Source organism: Colias eurytheme, chromosome 3 (assembly GCF_061535395.1).
Source record: "Colias eurytheme isolate Ceu_HAF_F1 chromosome 3, ilColEury1 Martin Lab GWU primary, whole genome shotgun sequence".
Taxonomy (NCBI): Eukaryota; Metazoa; Arthropoda; class Insecta; order Lepidoptera; family Pieridae; genus Colias; species Colias eurytheme.
The window spans coordinates 1276192-1302682 of record NC_142982.1 but is presented as its reverse complement, the minus strand read 5'-3'; the positions used below and the strand labels follow the sequence as shown (position 1 = coordinate 1302682).

At 36.9% G+C, this 26491-nt stretch overlaps 3 protein-coding genes across 4 annotated transcripts in view; 1 reads left to right on the top strand and 2 right to left on the bottom strand.

The window, feature by feature from the left end:
• Vav (Vav guanine nucleotide exchange factor) overlaps positions 1-25695 on the bottom strand; it is a 34591-nt gene extending 8896 nt beyond the window's left edge. The window contains exons 1-11 of one of the 2 annotated variants that reach the window (XM_090119286.1): positions 25359-25695; positions 22636-22811; positions 22395-22454; positions 22163-22328; positions 19671-19841; positions 18666-18881; positions 18259-18378; positions 17853-17969; positions 8347-8523; positions 6539-6741; positions 5676-5793 (exon numbers count right to left, since the gene is read on the bottom strand). In XM_090119286.1, coding sequence (XP_089975412.1) covers positions 5676-5793; positions 6539-6741; positions 8347-8523; positions 17853-17969; positions 18259-18378; positions 18666-18881; positions 19671-19841; positions 22163-22328; positions 22395-22454; positions 22636-22811; positions 25359-25577 — 1743 coding nt within the window. In that variant the 5' untranslated portion in view covers positions 25578-25695. Of the gene's footprint in view, positions 1-5675; positions 5794-6538; positions 6742-8346; positions 8524-17852; positions 17970-18258; positions 18379-18665; positions 18882-19670; positions 19842-20266; positions 20418-22162; positions 22329-22394; positions 22455-22635; positions 22812-25358 lie in introns of both variants that reach the window. The other variant, XM_090119284.1, reaches the window with a different exon arrangement.
• On the bottom strand, positions 13481-17439 carry LOC149909327 (uncharacterized). The gene has a single exon (XM_090119280.1). The coding sequence runs from the start codon at positions 17425-17427 to the stop codon at positions 16030-16032; it is 1398 nt and encodes a 465-aa protein (XP_089975406.1). The 5' UTR covers positions 17428-17439; the 3' UTR covers positions 13481-16029.
• A 280-nt stretch (positions 25696-25975) lies between the features above and the next one.
• The window catches only part of alpha-Spec (alpha spectrin), a 47798-nt gene continuing 47282 nt past the window's right edge, over positions 25976-26491 (top strand). Inside the window, exon 1 of the mRNA XM_090119274.1 lies at positions 25976-26134. The gene's annotated coding sequence lies outside the window, so the exon portion shown is untranslated. The remainder of the gene's footprint in view (positions 26135-26491) is intronic.

Sequence of the window (26491 nt, the reverse complement as noted above, 5' to 3'; positions counted from 1 at the left end):
AGCGCATAACTCGAGAACGGCTGAACCGATTTCGATAATTCTTTTTTTATTATATTCCTTGAAGTACGAGGATGGTTCTTATGTAGAGAAAACGTAAACATGTACCACGGGCGAAGCCGGGGCGGACCGCTAGTCTTATATATAAAAATGAATCGCAAAATGTGTTGGTAAGCGCATAACTCGAGAACGGCTGAACCGATTTCGATAATTCTTTTTTTATTATATCCCTTGAAGTACGAGGATGGTTCTTATAGCTAGAGAGCTAGTTAGTTTAGTTTTAGTGCAGTGGCAGTGTAAATGTTGTTGTTGAGGTTATGTAAATTTAACACTTTAGTTAACTACCAAGATATAAAGAAATGAGGATAGGACACAATAACTATTGGTTGAGGTATTTATAAACTCATAATATACTTTTAAAAAAATCACGTTTTAATAAATTTCTAGAATTAAATTAGAACAGCTGATTCAAAATAGCCTAAAAAATCTTAATAATAATAATTACGCTTCACAGCAAGAAGAAATGTACCATATGTACCCGCACAAAGTCGATATTGTGTTGCCTACCGTTCGACTCAATGGCTAGGGTTGTAACTACCTTTAATAATTATTACCAAACTAATAAACCGAGTGATGCGAAATAACCATAATTCTTTTAGAGTTTGATAAAATGATCAGGCAGGTATTTTCTTTAATCCTCTGAATTCTCGGTTACTAAATTGTATCGTTGAAATTATTCTTAATCGCGTAAATTTAATAAATAATCATATGGAAAACACTTTTCATTTGTTTTTTTACTTTCACGCCCAACTACTATACAATAATTACGTTGTTTCGGTATTTTGACGAGAAAACGCAGGAAACATCCGTTGTATCATTTTAGATAGATTGTATATTTTGTATCTGTAGAATTGAAATCAAAGCTATGTATATGTTGTCTCCATTCTTTTCTTATCGGATTGTTGATCCCAATGCGAATGCGTCACTTAAATTTTATAAAAGACAATTAAGAACATCAAAAATAAAGTGATACGTAAATATTTCACAGTGCAATATATTATGTAATTAATAATAATTAATAATTATATATTTATGAAAAAATAATTACATCAGATTTAATAATAGCATTTGTTTTGAATGTACATAATATGAATAAATGATTACATCATAATAGTAATAATCACAATTGTTTTATTTCCCATTTGTTGCAACCCTAGCATATTTTCATGTAGCAGCAGAAGTACCTACACTGGCGGCGCGGCGGCATCGTGCGACATCAAAGGCATTGCCTTACTAGGTAAGTTTATAATGACTCATTTCTTTTATTATATAATTTACGTTTTACTTTTACAGAATCCGATTCAATGGATTATGAAGACGAGTCACACAACGCCATACGATAGTGATGATGAATGAACATTTCAATAAATGCATGCGTGTTTTTTTATGTTGTTTTGTAATTGTTAATTGTTTCTTAAATAAAGAAATAAACTAAATATTTAAATGATGATTTGTTATTTGCAACACAACTTTATATTTGAGATTCTTTACAAATGTATATTTAGTTTTGTATCATCAAATTTATAAATTTTATTCCATAGTTTTCAAAATTAAATGTAAATGACCATAAAAACATTAATAAAGTAAATCATTGATGTAAGGTCAGGGAACGTAATACATATATACATCTGACCATGTAGAAGCTAAGTCTTGTTGACTGCTGAAGTCTGTAAAGTTTTGTTGTCTGCTGAAGTCTGTACGCAATGAAAATGTCTGCCGTTTCGAAAATAAGTTTTTAAGACCCTAATAAATAAAATATATGAATGGCAGATCTGGTCAAATACTTTCAAAATTGTATTTTTTTCAGCACTTTCATAAGTGTCTGCCAGAATGTTATCCGCGTGATAATGGTCTGCCATTGTTATTTTCCGATAGTAATAATAATCTATTTTCAAATATCAAAATGGCAGACGTGGTCAAATGGTTTCAAAGTTCGCCAAAAATTTCCACCTGTCTTACCTAAGCGCGCGCCCCGTCCACCACTCTGGGCTTAGTGACTCCTCATCTCATGTATAGTAGGTATAGGGGAATCAACACACAAAAATCCAGGTCTGGTCAAATACATACAGGTAGCTTTGCGCTAGCTCTCTAGCTATTACTTCTTATGGAGAGAAAACGTAAACATGTACCACGGGCGAAGCCGGGGCGGACCGCTAGTAAATAATAAAATAATAAATAGTGTATTAGATTTGTTATTGTATCTTGTATACCTACGAATAATTATTCTTACGTCTTGTTGGGAAATGTTCAAATACCTACCTATTGAAATAATTTACTGTTACAAATCATTAGTGTTATTAGTTTTGAGTGAATAGGCATGGATCAGAAATTCAGAATATAATATGCTACTAACTACTCAAATACATACATGTTTACACAACAAACACCACTGACCTCTATAACTATAAGTTATAGAGGTCAGTGACCGTCAGTGACAAACACTATGGATACCTACGCTCGCGAATGCAAATTCGGTGATTTACTAATTATTGATACCTAGTCATTGAATTCGTTTTGAAATAGCCTGTACTTTGTAATTTTTAGTGTTATAGACATTTATAAAATGTGGTGCTCATTTTTTTGTAATAAATCATCCCGAACGCTATTGTATTTTCGTTGTTTTATTTCAAGTGAACACCTATACAATTTTGTCACGAGCCGCCTCTGGCCTCTGGGTGAAATAAACAAGTCAAATGATTTTTGTTCTAATTGTATTTTGGTAGTAGTTTGTTTAGAATTTACATTACCATTGTTTAATTTTTATTTTGTATTTGCAGTAAAATAAAAAGATGAAAAACTTCATTAGGTATATTGTACGACACCTCACTCTGAATCGCGCTAGCGAAATTTTTTCGTTACAGAGCACATATACAACTTTCGGACAATCTTCATTGAGGCCGGCCGGCAAATCGAGTATGTCGAGAAACTTCACTTATTCGATGGAGGTATTCTACCTTCCTTCCTCCACAGTTGTGGGACCCCGACGTGCATTGAACACGCAGCTTTCTGATACTAGTAGCTAAAATCAAAACCACAGATATGTCTGTGATCAAAACCATAATAATATTTTTACCTATTATTTTACTAAAAGTCGAGTGCATCGAAATCGTAAATATGTTTTTCACCTTCCTGGTTTTTTTTCCATAGTAAATAGTGTTTTTGATTTGTTGTTGTATGAATAATTATTCTTACTTGTTGGTTATGAAATGTATTTTGAAATAATTTACTTTTACAAATCATTAGTGATATTAGTTTTGAGTGAAAATGCTTGGATCAGCATAATATCATATTTGCTACTTCAAATACATGTTTTGATAAAAAAAAAAACAATAGTGTAATGTAGGTAATAAAATAAAACTGCGTTTTATTGTAGGTAATCAATTTTGACATTATTTATTTCCCAAAATTACAATAAAATAGTTTACGCCAACAAATATAACTTTTATTTTTATAACAATCCTACTTCCTACTAATGCGAAAGTTTGTGAGGATGTGTATGTGTGTGTTTCACGCAAATACTACTGAACCGATTACAATGAAATTTAGCACACATATAGAACGTAACTTGGACACATTGAATAGGTTTTATCCCGGAAACCCCACGGGAACGGGAACTATACGGGTTTTTTTTTGAAAATGCGGGCGGAAAGCTAATCGTTCATAATAATATAAACCGTAGCAGGTGGCGTTTTGAAGTTTTGTCTACCCATACAGAAAAATGAAAACCACAGGAGATTGCCCAAGTGACTATGGCACTTGGTATCGCAATCAAACTTATTGTGTCAAGATGAAATATAGCTCAATTTAAAGCTTGATGTTAGTACTTTTAGATATGATTAAAGTTTTTATGTAAATAAGCCGCAGTTCGCGACAATAAAAATAAAACAATAGTTTTATTCAACACTTCAAAAAACTACTTAATCGAGTTTAAACTAACGATGAACGTTAAGTTTTACATTTATTACATAGGTAATATTTTAATTTACAAGACAAATGTGAAAAGTAAATCGTAATTTAAACATTATTTCAAAATAACATCGAACAATGCGTCGAACACATTCATTTGACATTTCAAATAGAAACTATGACATATGACGTTTGCAAGAGAGATAGATATAGGTATGTGTCAAAACAAAACTTTTACTTTTATTTCTATTTATTCGGTATAATTACAACTTAATAGTGATAAATATGATCATTATAAATACAAATAGGAATTAACAATATCACGAACACGTGACACAACTAGTATTTTACCGATTCCATACGTAGTCATACATGTTTCAAAAGAAAAACTTTTACTTTTACTATTATTTCAATTTATACGGTTTAATTAAGACTTAATATTGATACATATGATCATTATAAATACAAATAGGAATTAACAATATAACGAATACGTGGCACAACTAAAATTTTACCGATACCACCCGTGGTCATTCTCCTTTGTGGGTCATTTGTAACAGGATGGCGGTTCTACAGCGAAAAAAGAAAAAAATGATGGTCAGAACGCTGATACCGGATACCTTAAGATACTGTAATATAAAATATTACTAGATTAGATAAAATATTATAGGTAGTATCTTCACCGTGTGTGACGCGCTTTACATTCACGCCATCTAGAGTTAAATCTTTATCATTTTTGTATACGTCTGTGTGTGTAAACGACCCTGTATGCAATGACAGATGTTAAAACGCATAATTTTACCGAATTGGGTGGATTTTAAGGCAATGATATAACATATTTCAATAAAATATAATATTCAGTAACCGCCATGACTATTCCTAGGTTTGATGACTATTCCAATTACGCAAAAACTCAAATAAACTAGAAATGTAGAATTCAGCGCCATCTAGCGGGATATTGGCTGGGAACAGATCGTTGCAATCACCTTAATTTAAGACAAAAAAGAAAAACATGAATATTCCCCATTATTGTCGATGTCAGTACAATTTGCAGATTATTTGCTTGGCTTATTTTTTTATAGGTTGTTTTTAAAGTGAAACTTTTATGACATCGTCTCAAACTTTTTGATCTGTGTAGCGCATGTCGCGTGACGGTTGGCTGCCGAGTAGGTATAAAGCAGTGTTCGGAATCGTTCGAACAGTTTCACTTTTACCGTGGTTTCATAAAACCACACAACATTTTTTTTAATAATAGAACATGTTGTGTGGTCATTGTGAATTTGAGCACTTTTTTAATTGTAAGCATGTATAACTGTTATTTTCTTATACAAATAAAATAAAAAAAATTTATTACCCACCTAGAAGAACAACAAACAAGATGTGTACACTTATTTAGGGATAACACCGTAAATCTTTCTTAGTAAATAGTTTTTAAGCATGTTTCGAAGCGAATTGAAATCTAATACGGTTTCAATATATAAAATGGCAAGAATAAGAGATAATTAGAATTTTATACATTTAGGGCTGATTTTTCAATCCTTGGATAAAACTTATTCGTCGAATAATGTATCAAACTACCATTTTAAAAACGTATTCTACTTGATTCTAATTGTCCGCATTTGACAGTTTACGTGACGATTTAATATTATCGTGTAATACTTTATTGGACAGATAAGTTTTAACCAAGCATTGAAAAATCGGCCCTTACGCACCTGGAATATTCTCCCTTTGAGGAATTTCGAACAGTGATGGCATGTAGCTGGTTTCTCGAATGTGTGTAGAACAAACTTATGATTCGTATTGCGGCATCCAGCTGGTTCCAAATTGTCTCTGAAATATGAGAATTGTTATTAATTTGAAAATCTTAAATGAAATTAATGAATTGCAATTGATATTTTTGAGTTACTCTATTTCAAGTGGAAGGTTATTTTCTGGAATACAAGGAGGGTATTTAAAAGTTTTAAATTTAAATTCATTTCCATCCAATACAGATTATGTAGTTTCAAAACTAAGAAATATTATTATCCTTCTAATATTATATATGTGAAAGTTTGTGAGGATGGATGTAAGTTTGTTTATTACCCTTTCAGGCGAATACTACTGAATTGATTTTAATGAAATTTAGTATGTAGGTAGCTGATTACCCAGAATAACACATAGGTTACTTTTTATCCCGGAAATTCCAAGGGAATGGGAACTATGTGGGTTATTATGTGGCTGCGCGGGCGAAGCCGCTGGCGGAAAGCTTGTTCATAAAGGCAGACAAGCTTATAGTTACGTTCAGCGCTCGAAGCAGAACTCGCGTAGTATTGACGCAACTGGGCGGAAGTGTAGAAGGGGTGGGAGTTCTCACCGCGAGTAGGATCAGAGGGGCTAGTGTGAGTTTGTTAACGTTACTATCGCGTCTGTGTCACAGCGAAATTTGTATGGGGAATCAAAGCTTCCCCATAAGTCCGCTAGGGGCGCTGTTCGATTTTCCATACTAATTCGGCTGTGACGCAGACGCGATAGTAACGTTTCGTACTCGATCAAACTCACACTAGGGATACGCGAGTCCAGTCAGTGGGACACTCACATGGCATCCTGGATGGTCTTCAGCCACTTGCGGCGGCACTCGTCGGTGCGCGCGTACAGCGTGAACGTGGCCTCCTTGGTGTGCCGCACGAGGTAGAAGTGCGCCGCCCAGCGCGAGTCCGTGCGCAGGGCGCGCCGCCCGCCGCCCTCCTCCACGCGGTACTCCGCCAGCCGGATGCCCACGCGGTACGAGTACTGGTTGTCCTGCACGTGAATAATGACGTGATATATTAGACCAGGTCCGATAATTTTTGAAACAAAAAAAATCAATACAAATCAACAGTAGGATGAAAGTGAAACCCATTAGAAAAGAAGGAAAATATGATAAAAATGTAAGGAAAAATAAATTACGGTCAATTCGAGTTCATGGCTATGTCAGGGAAACGTCCGGATATTTTCCAGGCATTTTCCGGACATTTCCCTGACATAGCCTGTAAAATATCCGGAAAACTCCAGGAAAATTCCCGGAAAGCTCCCGGAAAATATCCAGAAAATACGTGAAAATGTCCGGGAAAAGCGTGGAAAATGCTTGGGAAATGTCCGGAAAATGTCTGGGAAAAGCGTGGAAAATGCCTGGAAAATCCTCGGAAAATGTCCGGAAAAGGTCTGGGAAATGCCTGGAAAATATCCGGAACATGCCTGGAAAATATCCGGAAAATGCGTGGAAATGTCCGGAAAATATCTGGAAAACATCCGGAAAATCCCCGGGAAATGCTCGGAAAATGTCCGGAAAATGCGTGGACAAGTCCGGAAAAAGCGTGGAAATCCCTGGAAAATATCCGGAAAATGCGTGAAAATGTCCGGAAAATATCCGGAAAATGCGTGAAAATGTCCGGGAGAAGCGTGGAAAATGCCTGGAAAATCCCCGGATAATGCCTGAGAAATATCCGGAAAATGTCTGGGAAATGCGTGAAAAATGCCTGGAAAATCCCCGGAAAATGCCAGGGAAATGTCCGGAAAATGTCTGGAAAACATCCGGAAAATCCCCGGGAAATGCTCGGAAAATGTCTGGAAAATGTCCGGAAAATGCGTGGACATGTCCGGAAAAAGCGTGGAAAATCCCTGGAAAATATCCGGAAAATGCGTGAAAATGTCCGAAAAAAGAATGGAAAATGCCCGGAAAATCCCCGGAAAATATCCGGAAAATGCGTGAAAATGCCACTTAAAATTTGCGAAGTAGATAACCAAAAAAGAAAAAGAAAGCTAAAACCTTTCATATTAAATGTATATGGGATATTCATATTTCATACTTAATGTATGGGGTTTAAAGATAATTTTTTTGATATTTCTCGATTTATTTTTAAAAATTTATTACGGCCATTTTACTCATTAGGTTAAGTACTTTCGATATCAGTTTAAAGTTTTTTGTTATCTGTAATACTTACGGAAAAATCGCCTGTGCACACTTAACGATTACACCCTGTATATAGGATGTGCCTTCACAAAATTTTGCAAATATAAATAAAGGTCTACTACGACATTCAGGACGCTTTTGCACCAATAAGGTGACAGGATGAGTAGCGAGGAATGTTTTTCATAAATAACAAATAAACGCTAAACGCTTCAAACTTCAAACTAAATGAAGCAATATGATTGGTACAAACACATTCCTTGCCACACATTATTGGTGGTAAAAAGCACCCTTACAGTATTTTCATTTTCATGATTAAAGACAAAAAACATTATTTTTACTTAATCTCATTATTTTGGTATTAATTTCATAAGAATAAGAAATTACAATACAAAAATCAACACAACTCAAGAAAATTTTAACATCAAAATTTAACCATAGACCAACAAAATCCTCACCTTAACCGGCTTACACAGCAGCATCAGCTTGTCGAACACGAACACGTATCTGGAGCGCAGCTTCTGATCCTCGTGCGCTTTCACCTTTAGCTCCCCATCAAGGAGTAACCGCCCGTATGCCGCTAGTAAAGCCCCGCCAGCGCCGAGCTCCCCACCGTCCCAGTCTATTATGCTCTCCTGGTAGATTATGGAATAATATTTTTTTTTTATGTTGACATTAGGATACTATAATAATGTTCTGGTGGTTTTATTAAAAACAGATTTTAGAAATATAGGCCCACCCCGAAATCGCCGCTGTTACAGCTTACAGTGGTCGAATATTTTATTTAATTTTACACTTTATTTTTATTTTTTATTTTTATTTTATAAATGGCAGTGCTGCGTTGCCACAATTTTGCCAATGTCACGTTGTGGATAGTTTTACATCTCATAGATTTATAAGAAACTGAAATGTATCAGTCAAGCGCAGATATCTACAACAAAAAAATGACACACACAATATATAGAAATTCCCAACACCAGGTTAATTTAATTGTTATAAAGGACGAACAGTAAACTATGTACAAAGTATAACATAAAAACTAAAATCTACAATATTTGGACGCTTGATAAATATTCACAGTTTTATTTTGTTAGAGATAATAAATTTAGATATAACATAAACAAATCGAGTACTAATTAATGAGAGGAGGGATTGCATGTTAGTAGGACGAGGAACGGTAGGAGGAAGGTTATCATATAGGGAAGAATTCTTTGTACAGTTAAAAAAGATATGGTCCAGGTCAGCTTCATCAATACCACATTCACAAATTGAGTTGTCCCTCACCCTGATTTTTGCTAGATGCACTGGAGTACTTGCGTGGCCTAGTCGAATACGGCAGATCGTAGAGGTAACACCTTTGGGGATGTCCTTATATTTAAAAAACCATGGTTTTGGAGGAATATCATTTTGTATAGAGCGGTAGAATTTGCCCTTACTTCTACTTGACATAGACCAAAAATCCTTCCATGTTTCAAAAAGTCTAGGGCGCGCAAGTGCAACAATGTCATGTGAGTATGTAAGTTCATGAGTCTCTGATGATATATTAATGGCTGCTTTAGCACACAGGTCGGCGGACTCATTACCTGTGATACCACTGTGTCCAGGAATCCAAGCCAAGGTAACATCAATATCATTTACTTTGCATTCTAACAGGACTTCTTTTAATTTAATAATTACCGGATATTTCACCTTTGAACGAAATTGATTAGAAGTCAATGCCTGTAAACAACTTTTGGAGTCTGTGAAAATAATCGATTTAGTCAGCTTATGAGATAGGACGTAGAGTACCGCTTCTAACAGAGCTAAAGCCTCGCCCACAAAGGTAGATGTTACTGGAGGGCATTTACGACACAACATAATGGCAAATTTTGGTATCCAGACAGCTATACCCACGTTTTCAATATCAGAGGTTTTTGAAGCATCAGTGAAAATTGGAGTCCATCCATTCCAATTTTCAGCTAAAATGCTGTTGAATTTATGATTGGCGTCGGGAGATTGTTTTGAAATTTTAAAAAATTCAATATTTGGGCGAAAAAGAAGGGATTCAAAAGGAGAGCAAAAGATAGGATTGGAGGGGGATTTATACAAAGTATAGGGTAATGCTAAAATAAATGAGTAGGATTTTAAGAGGGGGAACGCTGAGTTATTGTCAACTAAACCATTTTTTTTTTTTTTTTTTTTTTTTTTTTTTTTTTTATAATAGAGCGGGTAACGGAGCAGGTGGGTCACCTAGTGAGGTGATCACCACCGCCCATGAGCACTCACAAAGTTACCTTTGTGAGACTGTTACCGACTTTCGAAGGTGGGTGTAGGCTCTCTTTTTAAATAAGTCCATGTCATATAAGTGCGGGAATACCGAACTTGGTAGACTGTTCCACAGGGTGGTGGTACGTGGAAAAAAGTGACGCGAGAAGCGTACGGTACTCGTTCGCCAGCGGTCCAAATGATATGCATGGAACTTGGCTTTGTGGCGGGCGGTGCGGTGATGGAATTCCGCAGCAGGTATGAGCTCGAATAGCTCATTTGAACACTCCCCATGGTATATGCGATAGAAGACACACAGCGAGGCAATGTCCCTACGCAAAGCAAGAGGGTCAAGCCGATCGCTAAGTCTTGGATCGCCAATCATTCTAATTGCTCTACGTTGTACGCGATCAAGTGGAAGGAGTTGGTAAAACGGGGCACCAGCCCAGAGATGTGAGCAGTACTCCATGTGTGGCCGTATCTGAGCTTTATAAAGTAAAAGAAGATGATCAGGCTTGAAGTACCGCTTCGCTCTATTAAGGACGCCCAGTTTTTTAGAAGCTAGAGAAGCTTTACCTTCCAAATGATCGCGAAACTGAACATCATTAGAAACATTGACGCCAAGAATTGCGATGCTAGGCTTGACGCTGAGGGGAGTGTTCAAAAAGAGGGGAGCTGATTCAAATGGCTTTTTTTTGGCCGTAAAAGCACACAGTTGCGTCTTAGCGGGGTTAAACTCGACGAGGTTTTGACGACCCCACTCTGAAACTTCTCCCAAAAGAGTTTCAATTCTCAACGCCAGAGTGTTTCTGCACTCATCAACAGTTTCTTGCGAGAAGTTAGCATGGCCAGTGTAAGAGGCGTCTCCAGTACTATCATCTGCATAGCAATGAATGTTACTAATTTGTAACATGTCATTGATATGCAGAAGGAATAGTGTGGGTGAAAGAACACAGCCTTGGGGGACGCCAGCGTTCACAGGCATAAGATCCGAGCTCGATCCGTCGACCAAGACCCGAATATTTCGTGCTGCAAGAAAGCTGGCTATCCATGTGCGTAACTTCTCGGGGAGTCCATATGATGTAAGCTTCGAAAGAAGAGCCCGGTGCCACACCCGATCAAAGGCTTTTGCGACGTCAAGACTAACGGCTAGTGCCTCCCCTTTACTCTCAATAGCCGCAGCCCATCGGTGGGTTAGAAAGGCCAAGAGATCACCAGCTGATCGTCCATGGCGAAAGCCATACTGATGGTCACTGATCAGCTGGTTCTCCTCTAGGTAGCCTAAGAGCTGACGGTTGATTATGCTTTCCATGACTTTTGAGAGCAAAGAGGTAATAGCAATGGGCCTGTAGTTAGAGGGGTCCGATTGATCGCCTTTCTTAGGGATCGGGTGCACTGCGGCGGTTTTCCACGAAGCAGGGGCAATGCCGACATCATACGAGTGTTGAAACAAGTGTGCAAAAACGGGAGCCAATTCTGGAGCACACGTTCTCAAGACAATTGCAGGGATACCATCCGGGCCACTCGCTTTATGGGTGTCGAGAGAGAAAAGTACTTTTCGCACTTTACTTTGTGTAAAGCGCACATCGGACATAAAGCACTGGCACCGCGAGATGGTAGGCGGTACCTTTCCCCCATCGTCCAAGGTGGAATTGGACGCAAAGAGAGCGCCCAATAGGTCGGCTTTCTCTTTGGGCGAGTGTGCCAAGGTGTCATCTTCCCGTCGCAGAGGTGGGAACGTCGGCTGACAGAAGTTTCCTTGGGCGGCTTTAGCAAGTGACCAGAAAGCTCGGCTACCAGAAGGGTAGCGTGTCAGTTTCTTGCCAATGCCGCTTATAAACTCGGACTTTGCAATGCTTATTTTCCTTTTGTAGTGTCTGGAGGCAAAGTTATATTGTTTTTTAAGAGCACTGGTATTCGGATCCTGTTTTAATAATGCGTCTGCCCAATTACGGAAACATTCCTGCTTCTGGCGAAAAGCCACTTTGCAGAGATGACCGTACCAAGGCTGAGACTTGCCGCCGATGGGAACTACAGAACTCGGTATGAAAAGTTCCATTCCCTGCAGTATCACATCCGCGACAGAGTCAGCATAAGCACTAGGATCGTGTGCAAAACAAACTTGCTTCCAGGGGTAGGATGAAAAGAACTCCCGCATCCCATCCCAATCAGCCGCTCTGTAGTGCCAAACGCGACGGCAGCCACCTGATCGGGGCCGCCTTGAGCGCAAGATTGACACCACACTGCGAATCAGGCAATGGTCTGATGTGCCTAGAGGGGCGACTATATCGACCCGATAGTTATCCGGATGGGAGGTGAGCAGGAGGTCTAGCATGGAAGGAGTATGGTCCACGTTATCAGGCAGCCGCGTGATCGAAGCCACCAGTTGTTTTAGACCATTAGCCAATGCAAAGTCGTAAACTGATCTCCCCGCATGGTCAGTAAGCCGTGACCCTAACCATTGAATATGATGGGCATTAAAATCGCCTAAGACGATGATTTCAGCAGAGGGGATCTGTTCGAGTACTGCGTCAGCTGTGATTTGAAGGTGCTCCATAAGCCGATCGGTTTCAGCATCACCACTATGCGACCTGTACACGCACGCATAGACCCGAGGATGGTCATTGCAGTCTATACGAAGCCAGAGAGTCGACAGGTTAGAGTTGACGGGATTGTTGATGCGACGACAACTAATATCTTCCTTTACAAAAACACATACACCAGCTTTAGGAATAAAAGTGTGCTCCAGTTTGTAACCTGGGTAGTGAAGGTATGATGTGTCAAGAGGAGGACGAATTTGGGTCTCTGTCAGAAATAATAAGTCTGGCTTTGCCGTCTCCAGGTGGTGGTGGACGGCATTGAGGTTGGAGTGTAAGCCTCTCACATTGCAGAAGTCTACTGATAGCACAGGTGGTGGTCTTGATGACTTTTTGCGCCTTTTACGCTTAGGTGGTTTATTAAGCGGATTTTTGCCCTCCCCAGAGTACGTAGGGCAGCCTGAGTTTTGATACTCAGGGAGGGATTCTCTAACACTAGTGAGGTTAGTACCCTCCTGGGGTAGTCTAAAATTTAAATCCGCTGCCATGTTTTTATTTTAAGAGGAGGATATGAGGAGAGGAGGGGAGGATGGGTATTGTAAAGGATTAACACGGGAAATATTGGGAAGGGATTGGGATCGGTAGGAGAGGGATACGGGCCTCCGGTGCCCCCACTCATCGTACGAAACACAATGGCATTTTCATGCCACTATTTCACGCCGATCTTCTGTGGGGGTGTGGTACCTTCCCCGGTGCGAGCTGGCCCAATTCATGCCGAAGCGTGCTCGACTCCCACTTCAACGATGTAAAATTTGTAATCTAGCAAGGAGAGGATGGGAAGAATTTTGAAAAAGTTTCCAAATAAATCTATCACACAAGTACTGTTTCCTAAAATGAAGAGGGGGGTCACCGGATTCTATTTGTAAGGCGTTAATTGCTGTGGATCTCATAGCACCTAGAATAATCCTTAAGCATTTAGATTGGATTCTGTCCCAAACTTGATTGCCGGCCTTATTACATGGTTCCAATAAAAATGAAGCATAATCAAAGTGGCTACGGACCACAGCATTATACAGGAGCTTCTGAGAGAAAGGGTGCGCGCCCCAGCTAACTCCAGACAACGCACGCAAAACGTTAACGCCTTTCTCACATTTCTTAGCAATGTAATTTGAATGGACTAATCCAGTCATTCTGGAATCTAAATATACTCCTAAAAATTTTACATTATCATGAAAAGGGAAGGGATCATTATTATAAAAAAGGTTTAAAGGAGGAACTAATCTTTTGCGGGTGAAAATTACACAAGAGCTTTTTGAGACGGATAAAGATAGGCCATGTGGGTGTAACCACTCATGTAGGTAGTAGAGCGCACTATTTAAATTACATTCTATTTCAGATATAGAGGATGAACTGCAGTATAACGCAATATCGTCGGCATATTGTAGGATGTTGCAAAAACTATTTACTGATGACTCCAAATCATAGGTGTACAGGCTATATAAAAGGGGGCTTAACACAGATCCTTGCGGGAGACCTTTCCAAATGGATCTATGAGAGCTTAAAGATCCATCAACTCTTACTTGGATTGATCTGCACATAAGAAGATTGCAAATGAACCTTGTTAACCTCTCGGGGATACTCAGCTGATGCAATTTTTGCCTGAGTATTGGAAGAATAACATTGTCATAAGCACCTTCAATATCTAGAAAGACTCCAGCAAGGAACTGCTTTTTTTTAAAGGAAATTTGGATATCAGTAGTGAGGACGGCAATACTATCTAAAGTGCTAAATCCCTTGCGGAACCCAAATTGAGATTTAGCCAGGATATTGTTATTTTCAACAAACCATTCTAGCCGGTTTTTTAATAAAATTTCCGTTATTTTACATAAAGTGGAGGACAGGGCAATTGGGCGATAGCTGTTAGGATCTGATGGGTTCTTGTTTGGTTTAAGGATAGGGATTACAATTTGGGTTTTCCAGGATGGAGGAATGAAGCCGGTGGAAAGGAAATAATTTACTAAATCAAGAAATAATACCTTAGTCTTTTCTGTTGATTGGACTAAAAATGAGTAGGGAATTTCATCAATACCAGGAGATGAATCTTTGAGTCCATCAAGGGCACATAAGAGTTCATCCATGGAAAAAGGCGAGTCTAGGTTATTTGTGGGAGGGAGAAAGGAGGGTGAGGAGGGAAATAGGTCAGAGGCAGGGACGGTGGTAGGAGCTAATTTATTTATAAACTCATCTAACCAAAGGGAGGTATTGTTAGAGGTTAAGGAAATTGGGGAATATGACTTTCTAAACCTTTTAATTTGTTTCCAGACTAGAGAAGGAGGGGTTTTAGGAGAGAGGGATTCACAAAAATTTAGCCATCCAGAACGCTTTTTGGAGTTAAGAGTTTTTTTCGCATTAGCTGAAATCTTTTTAAAGTTTAGGAAATTTTCTGGTGTCATACTAGAAATGTATACTTTTTCCGCATCAGATCTTTGGCGAACAATATCTGTACATTCCTGATCCCACCAAGGAGTAGAGGGTTTATAATGAGATGGTTTTTTCTGAGGGATATTAGCATTGGCAGATGAAAGGATGGAGGATTCAAACTGGGAATAAACAAGCAATACATTATTAAATGAAATAGGGGGAAAAAGATTAATTTTATTTTCTAAAGAGTATGAATAATTAGACCAATTAGCTTTAGACAGGTGGAATTTTAGAGACGGAACATATTGGGCTTCGGGGATGTTATGGTCAAAGGAGAGGAGGATAGGAAAATGATCACTCCCATGGGAATCAGGGAGAGTGGACCAATTACAGGACAGAGATAAGGAGGGGGAAGACAAGGACAAATCAACAACACTTTTAGGATTTTGATTAGGTAAAACAATATGAGTAGGGGAGCCATTGTTTAAAATGCATAAGTTGAGATCATCAAACAGTTCTAATAGAGATACAGCAAATAGGTCGGACTTATGGGAGCCCCATGAGGTGTGATGGGCATTAAAATCCCCCAAAATTAAAATAGGACCGGGGAGAGAGGAGAATATATAGTACAAATCAGGAATTAAAGAGGAACAAGGTTTCGAGATATATATAGATAAAACAGTAAAATCAAAAACTTTTGCTGCAACAGCATTGATATCCTCACTATGATTGGGAATAGGGATTTGGGAGAAGGGGATACATCTTTTAATAATCAGAGCAGCACCGGCATAACCGTCGGCTCTGTCATTGCGTAAGCACACATAATTAGGGATGGTAAAACGAGTCTTAGGAACTAACCACGACTCAGATATGGCAAATATCACAGGGTCGTATTCGTTAATAAGGCTGATGATTGAATGTTTCTTTGGTCGAACGCTTCTAGCATTCCATTGTATCAGGCTCTTCGGAGCCATTATTTAATCTGATAGTGTCAAGAATTCTGAATAACATTTCTTTCACGTTGTGCGGTAAGTCGACATCACTACATGTTTTAATGATGTCATAGAAAAATGTCAGGCAGGAGATGAGGACGTTGCTCTCTCTTTGAGATCTGGTAATAGGGGTAGTGCCTGATAAGGCACACCCGTTTTGCGGTTCTAGTTGGGGATCTCGAACAATGTTATTATGGGTTGCTTTGTCATAGCCTTTTCCAAGAGGAGCTCTAGGACGAGGCATATAGAAAACGGTTTTCTTATAAGAGGACGAGGTAGGGGAAGAGGGCGGATTTTGAGAAGAGTATGTAATTGAAGAAGAAGGGGTTTGACGGGTTGCATCAGCAAAGGGTTTGCGGGACATGGGGAAACGTAGGGAAGCTTCGGAGTAAGAAATGTTTTCCTCAGACATAATATGTTTTATATTTTTTTGTCTTGAGTGTTCAGGACACACTGGGTCCGTAGCAAGATGGGAACCTGAACAACTGATGCATGAAGCGGCAGACTCAGAAACATTGCAATCAATGCCATCATGGTCCTTTGCACACCGGAAGCAGCGAGGTTTTGATCGGCACTGGGATTTGATATGCCCAAACCTGCAGCACTTCCGGCATTGTATAGTTGGAAGTTGATATTTCTCAATTATTAAGGAGGATTTATATAGGTAGACTCTATCGGGTAATTTTTGTCCTTGTAAAGTTAGGACAACAGTAGTCGTCGGAATCCACTCAGTAGTTTCATCAGTTTTTCGTTTTCGGTTGAGTCTACGGGCCTTTAACACCATTCCGAAGCCTTGGGGGATCTCTAGAGCTTCTACACATTCTTGCATGGAAATGTCAGTAGGAACTCCTCTAACTATTCCCATGCGAGAAAAATTATAGGTAGGGATGGATGCAGTAAGATTGTTATTACTCAATATTGGATTATGACAAAACTTGTTGGCGTCATCAGCATTAGAGAATTCAACAGAGACTCGATTCCTACCTATCTTTTTAATGCCATCACGTTTAATATTATTAATACCATTAGTAACTAAAAGTTGGCCTACCTTTACAGATCTCAAAGTTGAACCAGAAGCAAGATCAGTTTCATTTTTACATAAGTGGACAAGGAATGGGCCAGTGTCTGCTTCCGAATACCTTCTTTCACCCTCAGATAACATAGGGTGAGTATAAACTGTCTGGATAGATGCCGCTATAGGATTATTATCCACAGAAGTTTTTTTTAGTTTTGTGACGTTTGAAATATCATCGTCCAAATGCCTTTTGTGAGGAAGGCGAGTCTGTACATTTTGGGAGGGATCGTTAGGATCAGGAGGATCCGGCGGATCCGGAGGGATATCCATACTTAGATTAATATACTTACCACTAAACACTATACAATACAACCACCACCAATAAAAACAAAAAAAATCGTAGCTTGAATGAAATATACACCAAATAGAAAACTATAATGAAAAATTTTTCAATAACACGTGCTTTCACTACCACAAACAAGCATCGACCCAATTTTACACTTTATTGTAACTTCAACAGAATACAGATAAATATGAGTGTGCCGAGAAGTGTCAGAAGTGAAACTTCTTTAGCAAGATTCAAATATACCAATTTATATATGGCCTTACTTTATTCTCAACGCGAAAAAGAAGTTTCACTTCAAAAAATTATTTTTCATTAGAAATAATCGTTTGACGCTGAACTGAGAAATTTTCATTCAGACACACAATTGTTTTTCATTCCGGATTCTATTCAGATATTAATTGTATTTTACCTGCACTTTAGCCAGCAACGCGAGCACTTCACTATCTCTCTTCACCTCATTGATGTACTGCGCTACATCCACCATAGCCTCTTTGGCGCGCTCCAAGCCGCGGAATTCTTCATGATTCTGGAAAATGAAAAATTGTTTAAATAATAATGCAAATTAAACAAAAATTTTTGTATTCTGAAACACTAACTGAGGTATTTGACAGCAATGCAACAACTCTTGTTGTTAAGGTTCATATACCACATAAAAACAGAGAAAGAAAAAGAGAGGTAGAAAGACAGAAATATATTTTTGCCTTTCTATCTTTCTTTTGTTTGAGTTTTGTTAAATATCAGAGTACATTGTATATTAATATGAATTGTCGTACCTATACTATAAATATTTACAAAAATATCAATGAAATACTTACTGGTTGAGTTTCTTGTACAAGTTTATCCAAAAGTAAATGGTATTTGAGTATCCGCTGCATCGGAACCGATAGGATGTCGCGCAACTGGATGCGACCGTCGCTGTGCTCTTTCTGACATTTCTGAGGGTACAAGATAAAATTAAAGTTAACTGAACCTGTTTTTAATTATTTCTTGAAAATATTTCTGTAAAAAAAAATTAACAAAAAATAAAAACTAAATAACGCTTAGCATAAAATATCTAAATGATTGTTTTTTTTTTCTAAACCAAAAACAGAATAGGGGAAAATTAGATCCTTTAAAAACCAATCAGTGAAAGATAATTTCGAAGAAAAGCAAATGTTTGTTTTGCAATCCATCTAATCTTCTATGTTTTTAACTTATTTATCCACTAAACCGCTATACTCACCGCGAGCTGTTTGCTGAACATCGGATCTCTAGCGTCCAGGGTCTTCAACGTATCCTGTGCTGTCGTTAGATTAGAACAATAATCCCCATATAGCAGCAACTTTTCCCGCCAAGCGAGGAACACGTCCGCAAGCCTTGGCGCCCCGCTGCCCGGCACGCACATTTCGGTAGCAAGACGCAATTGCCGTAATAGACCCGTGTGGATTTCGTGCAGTTCCTTAATAAAATAACGATAATACGATGATATATATCATGTACATATTATATATACGATATTGTTTTTATATTTTATTTTTACTATAAATAAACAAAATACATATCTAGCTATTTATGTTTTCCAAATATTTGGAAAAGGTCAGAAAAGGCGCGGAATCGAATTTATTGGCAAAATCGAATTATAAAGGTCAGATGTGATGTGACACACAACAAAAGGGCGCGAATCGCGTCTCATAATTGAATTTATTCAAAAATCGGATCATAAAAGGTCAGTGTGTGACATTTACTTTGATCGGATTATATTTTCAGTGATTTTTGGGTTATTGTTATAAAAAAACAATACGGATACTGCTAGATAATATTACAGCAATGTAGTCACTTTACTTTGATGTAAAAAAATGTTTAGAGTAATAAAAGGAAACTGTATATAAAATAAGTGAAGAAAAATAATAACGTTTTTATTATACATATCTACTCATGCATTAATTTATTAATACATTGTTCTTATTGGAATTGACTTCCTAGCAGAAATCATGCGAGAAGAAAGTGATGAAACAAATAAATACATATTCAATGCACAGTGCATTTAATTTATAATACAAGTACCTAATATATGCGATGCGGTTTGTTTTATTGAATATTATTTTATTGAACATTCAAAATTGTGATGGATCTGGATGACTGAACTAAATTTTACCGATATGAAACGATTCTTACATTACAGTAACAGTAGTTATTTTTCAATATTAATACACTAAAAGTGATGTGTTTATTAAGTAAATACACGTACCTTTACACCGAAGAAAATAACTTGCATATCTTGCGGCTTCAAGTACGGCGTCAGCGGCCGCAGAAAGTATTTAATTATTTTGCTCAACACATCCACATAATTGCACTCAGTATCTACTAACTCTCGTATAACATAATCCCGTTTCTCTAAACTATGTGAAGACGACGCTAGCTGCAATTTAAAAATAAACATTATCTATGGTGTTCTATTCATCTATGGACCATAGATAAGCAATTAGCGAAATACCATTCTATGCAATGCTATGAACACAACTAGTTGGCGGTAAAAAAATATGGCAGCAGAAGTAATGAGCGTAAAATAATTCTATGTATGCGTGCTATGATGCGTTTTTACTTATTCTCTTGGAGTTTATGTAAAATTTTACACATCAATAGTTTTGTTTTCTATGTCTTAGTGTTACATTACACAAATATCAATTAAGTATGTTAATTAGATAGATTTATTAATCCGAAAGTTGTACTCAATATTTAAAAAATGCACATTATATCTATTAAAGATAATCCAAACATCTGTCACTCATTACCTCCGCCGCCCAAAAAAAAAACTTAAAAAAAAAAAACGAAAAAACGCACTGCTGCGGTGAAAGCGACGGGGTGCGGTGCGGGCGGTTCGCGTGCGGGCCCCTTGACCACGCACAGGTCGTGGTAGATCTCCTCGTCGTGTATGCGCGCGCAGTAGCTCGCGTACTCGTTTACCTCTCGGCTAGCCAGCGCGCCGCCCGCGCCTCTGTACGCCCCACACAACGTTACATACACGCTTGGATTAATAACGCCTAGATTTATATCTTCATACAAACGCTAGAGTGAGGCAAAACATGGATTGATGTACGCGTGAGCAACACTTGCATCTCAGGGCCACCGACCACAGACACTGATTTTTACATATTTTGTGCGAACACTTCTGTTGCGAGTGGTCTCGACCCTCCGGCGGCCGGCCACCGGTGTTGACTTGCCAATAACGCTTAGTTTGAATTACCTCACTTTCCTTGCGTGTATATGGTTTCTAGGCGTCATTATTCTAAGGCTAGGCGATTCAGACCGCTCGATTTTGTAATGCGTGTTTTTTTATATTTTAGTTGCGAATATAGAATTATCGAGCATCACATGTCACGTATTTTCTTATGAAGGAGTAGGTAGTATTTACTAAATAATTAATCTTTATATTTATTAAATTTATTCTTCGGTTCTATATTCACGTCTTTAAGGATGTGTGTAAACTATAAAATAACAAATCGAGCGGTCCAAAACGCAAGGTGTCTATTTTGTATCAAATCTCAGTTTTCATTTTACTTTGCGTGTATAATATACATGGATAGCACAAGGCATTGTGTATTTACATTGAGTAAAATAAATAAACAAAAAAGAAAAGTATTTGATCATTTTACACACATAATTTTCTCTGACATTTTTGTAAACATTTCTTGATAGTATCGTAAATATATTTCAATCATATTTGAGATGACTGAAATAAATTGAGAAATTACTCATAATACATTGTGCTTTGGTTTCAGTAAAAGTTCAGTAGCCAATTGGTCATTTCTATAAAAAAAAAACTGCTAGTATATTCGCAGCTGTAAAGTTTTGGAAATATGTATTTTGGTACGCGTTGTATGCCGAATTTAAAGAAATATACGTTTAAATATTAAACATTTTATAAGTTAAATGATATTGTAGAAACCTGAATTTCATATACATAATATAATACACATTTGGGTCAGATTTTATCATGAAACGAGGCACAACTGCTACGTGGGCGAGTCTTAACGCTAACAGGGTTATTGAATATTCAATTAAGTTTATGCGATCGATACTTATAAGTTTAACGACTTTGCTCACAGAATAAGCTAACCTATGCTAGCTTATTGTGAAGAGTAAATTCAGTTAAAATGAAGTCTAAAGTTATATGAACGTCTTTTTCGATTCCTTTATCGATATCCTTACAAATATTAGCAAACACTTCTGAAGTATAATCGTGTTATGACTCGATAGATTATCCAACCATGCGCAAAAGATAACAAAAATTATCGTCATTAAAGTTAACTTATAATAATTATCATTAATTGATTTATTTGCACGAAGAATTTAATTAATATCAATTATACAACTGTGATAACCCTAATATAGTCCGGGGCATGCACTGTATTTCCTTTTACATTGAGGCCGCCTGCCCATAAGTTCCCGCAATATCCGCTACGTGATTATCTCTACGCGACATTTCTATACGGCGATACGGTTCATAGCTGTTGCTAAGCGAGAAATCACTCTAAAACCATCCTAAAATCAAGGCTAAATTTAACTTCCTAAAAATCGCTAAACTTTGGATCATACAACAGCTGACGTAATATAGGTATGTGCACGCTACCAGCACATAACGTTCGCAAAAAATAAACCATCATAAGCGGTTAACTCAAAAAATCAAGCTCAACAGCACACTACAAATCTGAGCGGTAAAGCGATTGAAAACATCGCCACCTCGGGCACTTCCGAGTTGAGTTTCACATAGCAGAGGTCCTCGTATATCTCCTCTACTCGTTCCTCACAGTTACTGCTTGGTATTGTGAACTGAACCCAGGGCACTTCGCTACTCTGCGGCTGCACCGTCTCGTACGACGGCGGAATGTCCAACGAACGGCACGCGCTACTAAACACCATGATATCTTGAATCACGCAATGGGCTTAGGGCTAACCAAATAGTTATACTTACACAGACTGCAGGTCTTTGTATATGTCCTCCTCCGATTGAGTTCTGTTCGCTGAGAATGGCCTGCAAAACATATATACATGTTGAATCAAAATGCTATGAACTCCTTTTTTGAATAGAAGTATAAAATGGAGGTATTATTTCTGATTATTAATGAATTAACTTGCTGACAATATCTTATCTTTTTTTATGAGAATTTTGAAATCACCTTTACAAAAAAAAAACGAGCATGAAAATATCTTACTTTATACTTTTAGCCAGTGCCTTGGGACATTGACTGAGCTTAGCGAGTGTGCAGAGGACTCGGTGGAAGTTGGACAGGTCAAACAGCATGGAGGGGTCGAACAAGTCTATCTCACGCAGTTCAAACACTTCATGGCACGTCCGCAGGAACACTTTGATGTTCCTCATGCATAGGAACTAGGAACAATGAGATTTGGTCAAAGATTGTACAGATGCAAAATTAACACACTTTACAAGATAAATAATAATAGATTGTATAAAGAACACCATTTTTTAACTCATGTTCATGTATAAAAAATACTGTAAGATTATTAAGCAACTTGCAATTTTTTTAATCATTAAGTACTGCTATTTTTCTTATAAAATAATGTATATAAGTATGTACTAGTTCAGTTTGTGTATTTACTTACTTATTATAATTTAGTTAAACAAAATATTTTAAGTAATAAATTTACCAATTGATATCATTGATGTAAGCCTTGATGTTTTTAATTATTTTAAAGCAGATAGATAGCTTTTGGTAAATTATCTTATTTTGCAGATCAGAGTGATAAGAATTCACAGAAACAAGTCATTCTCAAACATTCTCTCTATTAGTTAGTTTTTTTAAAGTTTACATAAGTTTTTGCTTCACAATAAGTGATTGTATCGTATTTTGAAACCATATTGAAATTGTATATATGTGACTTAAATTTCAAATTTCACTGTAGTCTAAGAAATGTTAAAAAATGCTTGTGTATTGAGGTCAGTAATATGATATATCTATTGTCTTGCTAAATTCTGTTGAAATCTGTACACTTTCAGAATTCAGACTATGCTATACTTTGGTCATTTTTTATGGCAATTCATGCAGTAAATTATATTATTCTAAGCCCGAACAGATAAGGCAAAAAATTGTATTATTAAAAATAGTAAACTCATATCATTAAAGGGTGTGATGTTATGTCGAAATATTTGATCATATAACTCATTTATTTGCAACTCCTTATTTAGAAAAATATAAGGAGTTTTCAGTAAATGCAGATAGCAAAAAGATAATCTTTAAATAACTATTTTATCTTTATATATTCCACTGATAGATAATGTGCAACAGTTCAAAGGAAAATTTTTTCCTGACAAATATTTTTATATAAGAACTAGCTTTCCGCCCGCGGCTTCGCCCGCGTTTTCAAAGAAAACCCCGTTCCCGTAGGATTTCCGGGATAAAACCTATCCTATGTCCTTTCTCGGGTATCAAAATATCACTATACCAAATTTCATGCAAATTGGTTCAGTAGTTAAGGCATGATTGAGTAACAGACAGACAGAGTTACTTTCGCATTTATAATATTAGTATAGATATAAAGTGAAATTATTAAAAAATGGTTTGGGTTTTACTACTTCACTTGTCTAATTTTTCTAAGTTTTATGAAGGTTTTTGGACAAATATTTTAACATAGCTCCTAAATTAGCCACTGCTTAGCATAAGTTCTTTTAATTTAATTTCATTTTTAATTTATAAAGTACTAGCTTTCCACCCGCAGCTTCGCCCGCGCAGTCAAAGAAAAACCCGCATAGTTCCCGTTCCCGTGGGATTTCCGGGATAAAACCTATCCTATTTCCCGGGATAAAAAGTAGCCTATGTCCTTTCTCGGGTATCAAAATATCTCTATACCAAATTTCATGCAAATTGGTTCAGTAGTTGAGGCGTGATTGAGTGACAGACAGACAGAGTTACTTTCGCATTTATAATATTAGTATGGATTCCTAGTAAATATTCATAGAATAGAATGGATAATGCATTTTTTTAAAAATCTTATCAACAATTTTAAATTCAATAAAGAAATATGAAATCAATGTGAATTATTGTAACTAAGAGATTATATTAGAGTGGTTGCGACCTATGAATATTTTATATGACCTTACAATTTAACATTAAAATGTTTAGTCTTGCCAATATCAGTGTCTAATAAAGTGGGTCAAATAGCTGTTAAAACATAATAATAAAATATAATTCTAGAGATAATAATCATTTCAAAGACGACTTTCATATTTCTGTTATTAATAAGAAAATTAAACATTTCTTGAATAACAGGAATTAAATTTAATTTGGTGTTCATTATATCATTTTTGTTTTTCCAAACACATAAAATAATTTCTATCAACATACATACCAAATTCTTGAATTTATAACAGACAAATAGGTATACTCGCAATACATAAAACAATATATATAATTTATAAAATAAAACTACATTACTAGAGGGTATCATGTGTAGGACGATTAACATTAATGAATAGGGGGCAATGAATGGGTCTCATTCACAACTTGTGCACAGATAACACACAATAACTTACTGATACATTCAATTTGAACATCAATGACATTCACCATTCATCAATGTATGCATAATTAATTATCAGTATTTATAGGGACATAACTGTACTACATAACACTGTAATAATAATCAATATACATGTAGGTAGTCAATATTTGACTGAATTATCTTGACAGTAAAATAATCTACTAGTATATTGGTGGAAATATTGAAAATCAATATCTGTTAAACTAAAAATAAACAGCGACAGAATCCCTTAGTAACAAAGGCGACACATTTATTGAGTAATAGTTTTGAATGTGGGCATTTTGCAAGTCGCTAATTTAGCAACACTCATGCGTGATTATTGCATACTCTCGTCAGTTAGGCGGTAATTAGAACGAAGGTCGCATAGCTCGATACATACCTGTGCCATCTGGGGGCGCTGATTTACGTCCTTCATGTCTATGCACCCCGGATGAAGGACATTTAAAAGGTTACACAGAAGTACTCCATCTCGCAGCGTATAAGCTAAATCGTGTATCGTACTCGTCTCCCAATTTGCCTTATGATCTGGACGTAATAATCCACATCTCGTAAGCCAAGCCGCGCACTCGCGCCACAGATCCTCGCCACCAGCTGCCATGGTTCACACACTGAATACACTTCACATCGATAGAATCTTATTTAAGCTCTGCTTTTTAATAATCAACAGGCCATTATTTAACAAGGGTTAATTGTTAATTGACATACAAATTGATACAACAAACCAACAAACATACGCCAGCCATAGCAGAACTGGTCTTTTTGACAACTAAATTCCGGTGTGGTCATTTTATAAAATATTTGACATTTCCTTCCTAGATTATAAAATTGCCATTAGGCCTGGCAGTAAGTCGTAAACTGTATGGTTTATGTATCATTTACCAAGTGAGATAAGACATATAAATAATAGTCCTTGTAAAAAAAATCTTTTACACGACTGTTACTTCGTGGTTACTTCAATATTTTACAAAGATAGTAGAATTTTAAGTGTCATAAAAAGTCATTGATCGACGACGGACGAAGTACGAAAACGAGGGCAACATTAGTTTATGTTGAGTGACGCGGCTTGGATGTCGAACGAACGATTTTCCATGAAAAATACGTAAAAGTGATAGAAAAACGTTGATAAAAACTGCTTTTTGGGCACTATACTATCACGTAAGTAATATTTTTTCCATTTCTAATATAAATTGTTAATAAATAAAGTGTTATTTTGGGTTTTATTACTTCTTATCTGACACACCCATTAATCTCGATGTCGGTCGGAGCTCGGAACCTTTCTATATTAACAAAATGGCATCTTATTACCTTTAAAAATATCTGTTTCCCATATCAAAAGCTTAATTTACTATTCTTAGAATATAGCCCTAAATATTGAGTCTGTGTAAAGAAATTTTGATTATCCATATTAGGTTTATTTTGGAGCATTACGTCATTGTATATATGCGGGGAAGTGAATCGTATCTTGATATAGCTAGGCCGGTTGATTGCGTCCTGAGACCCAAGTACTTGGTT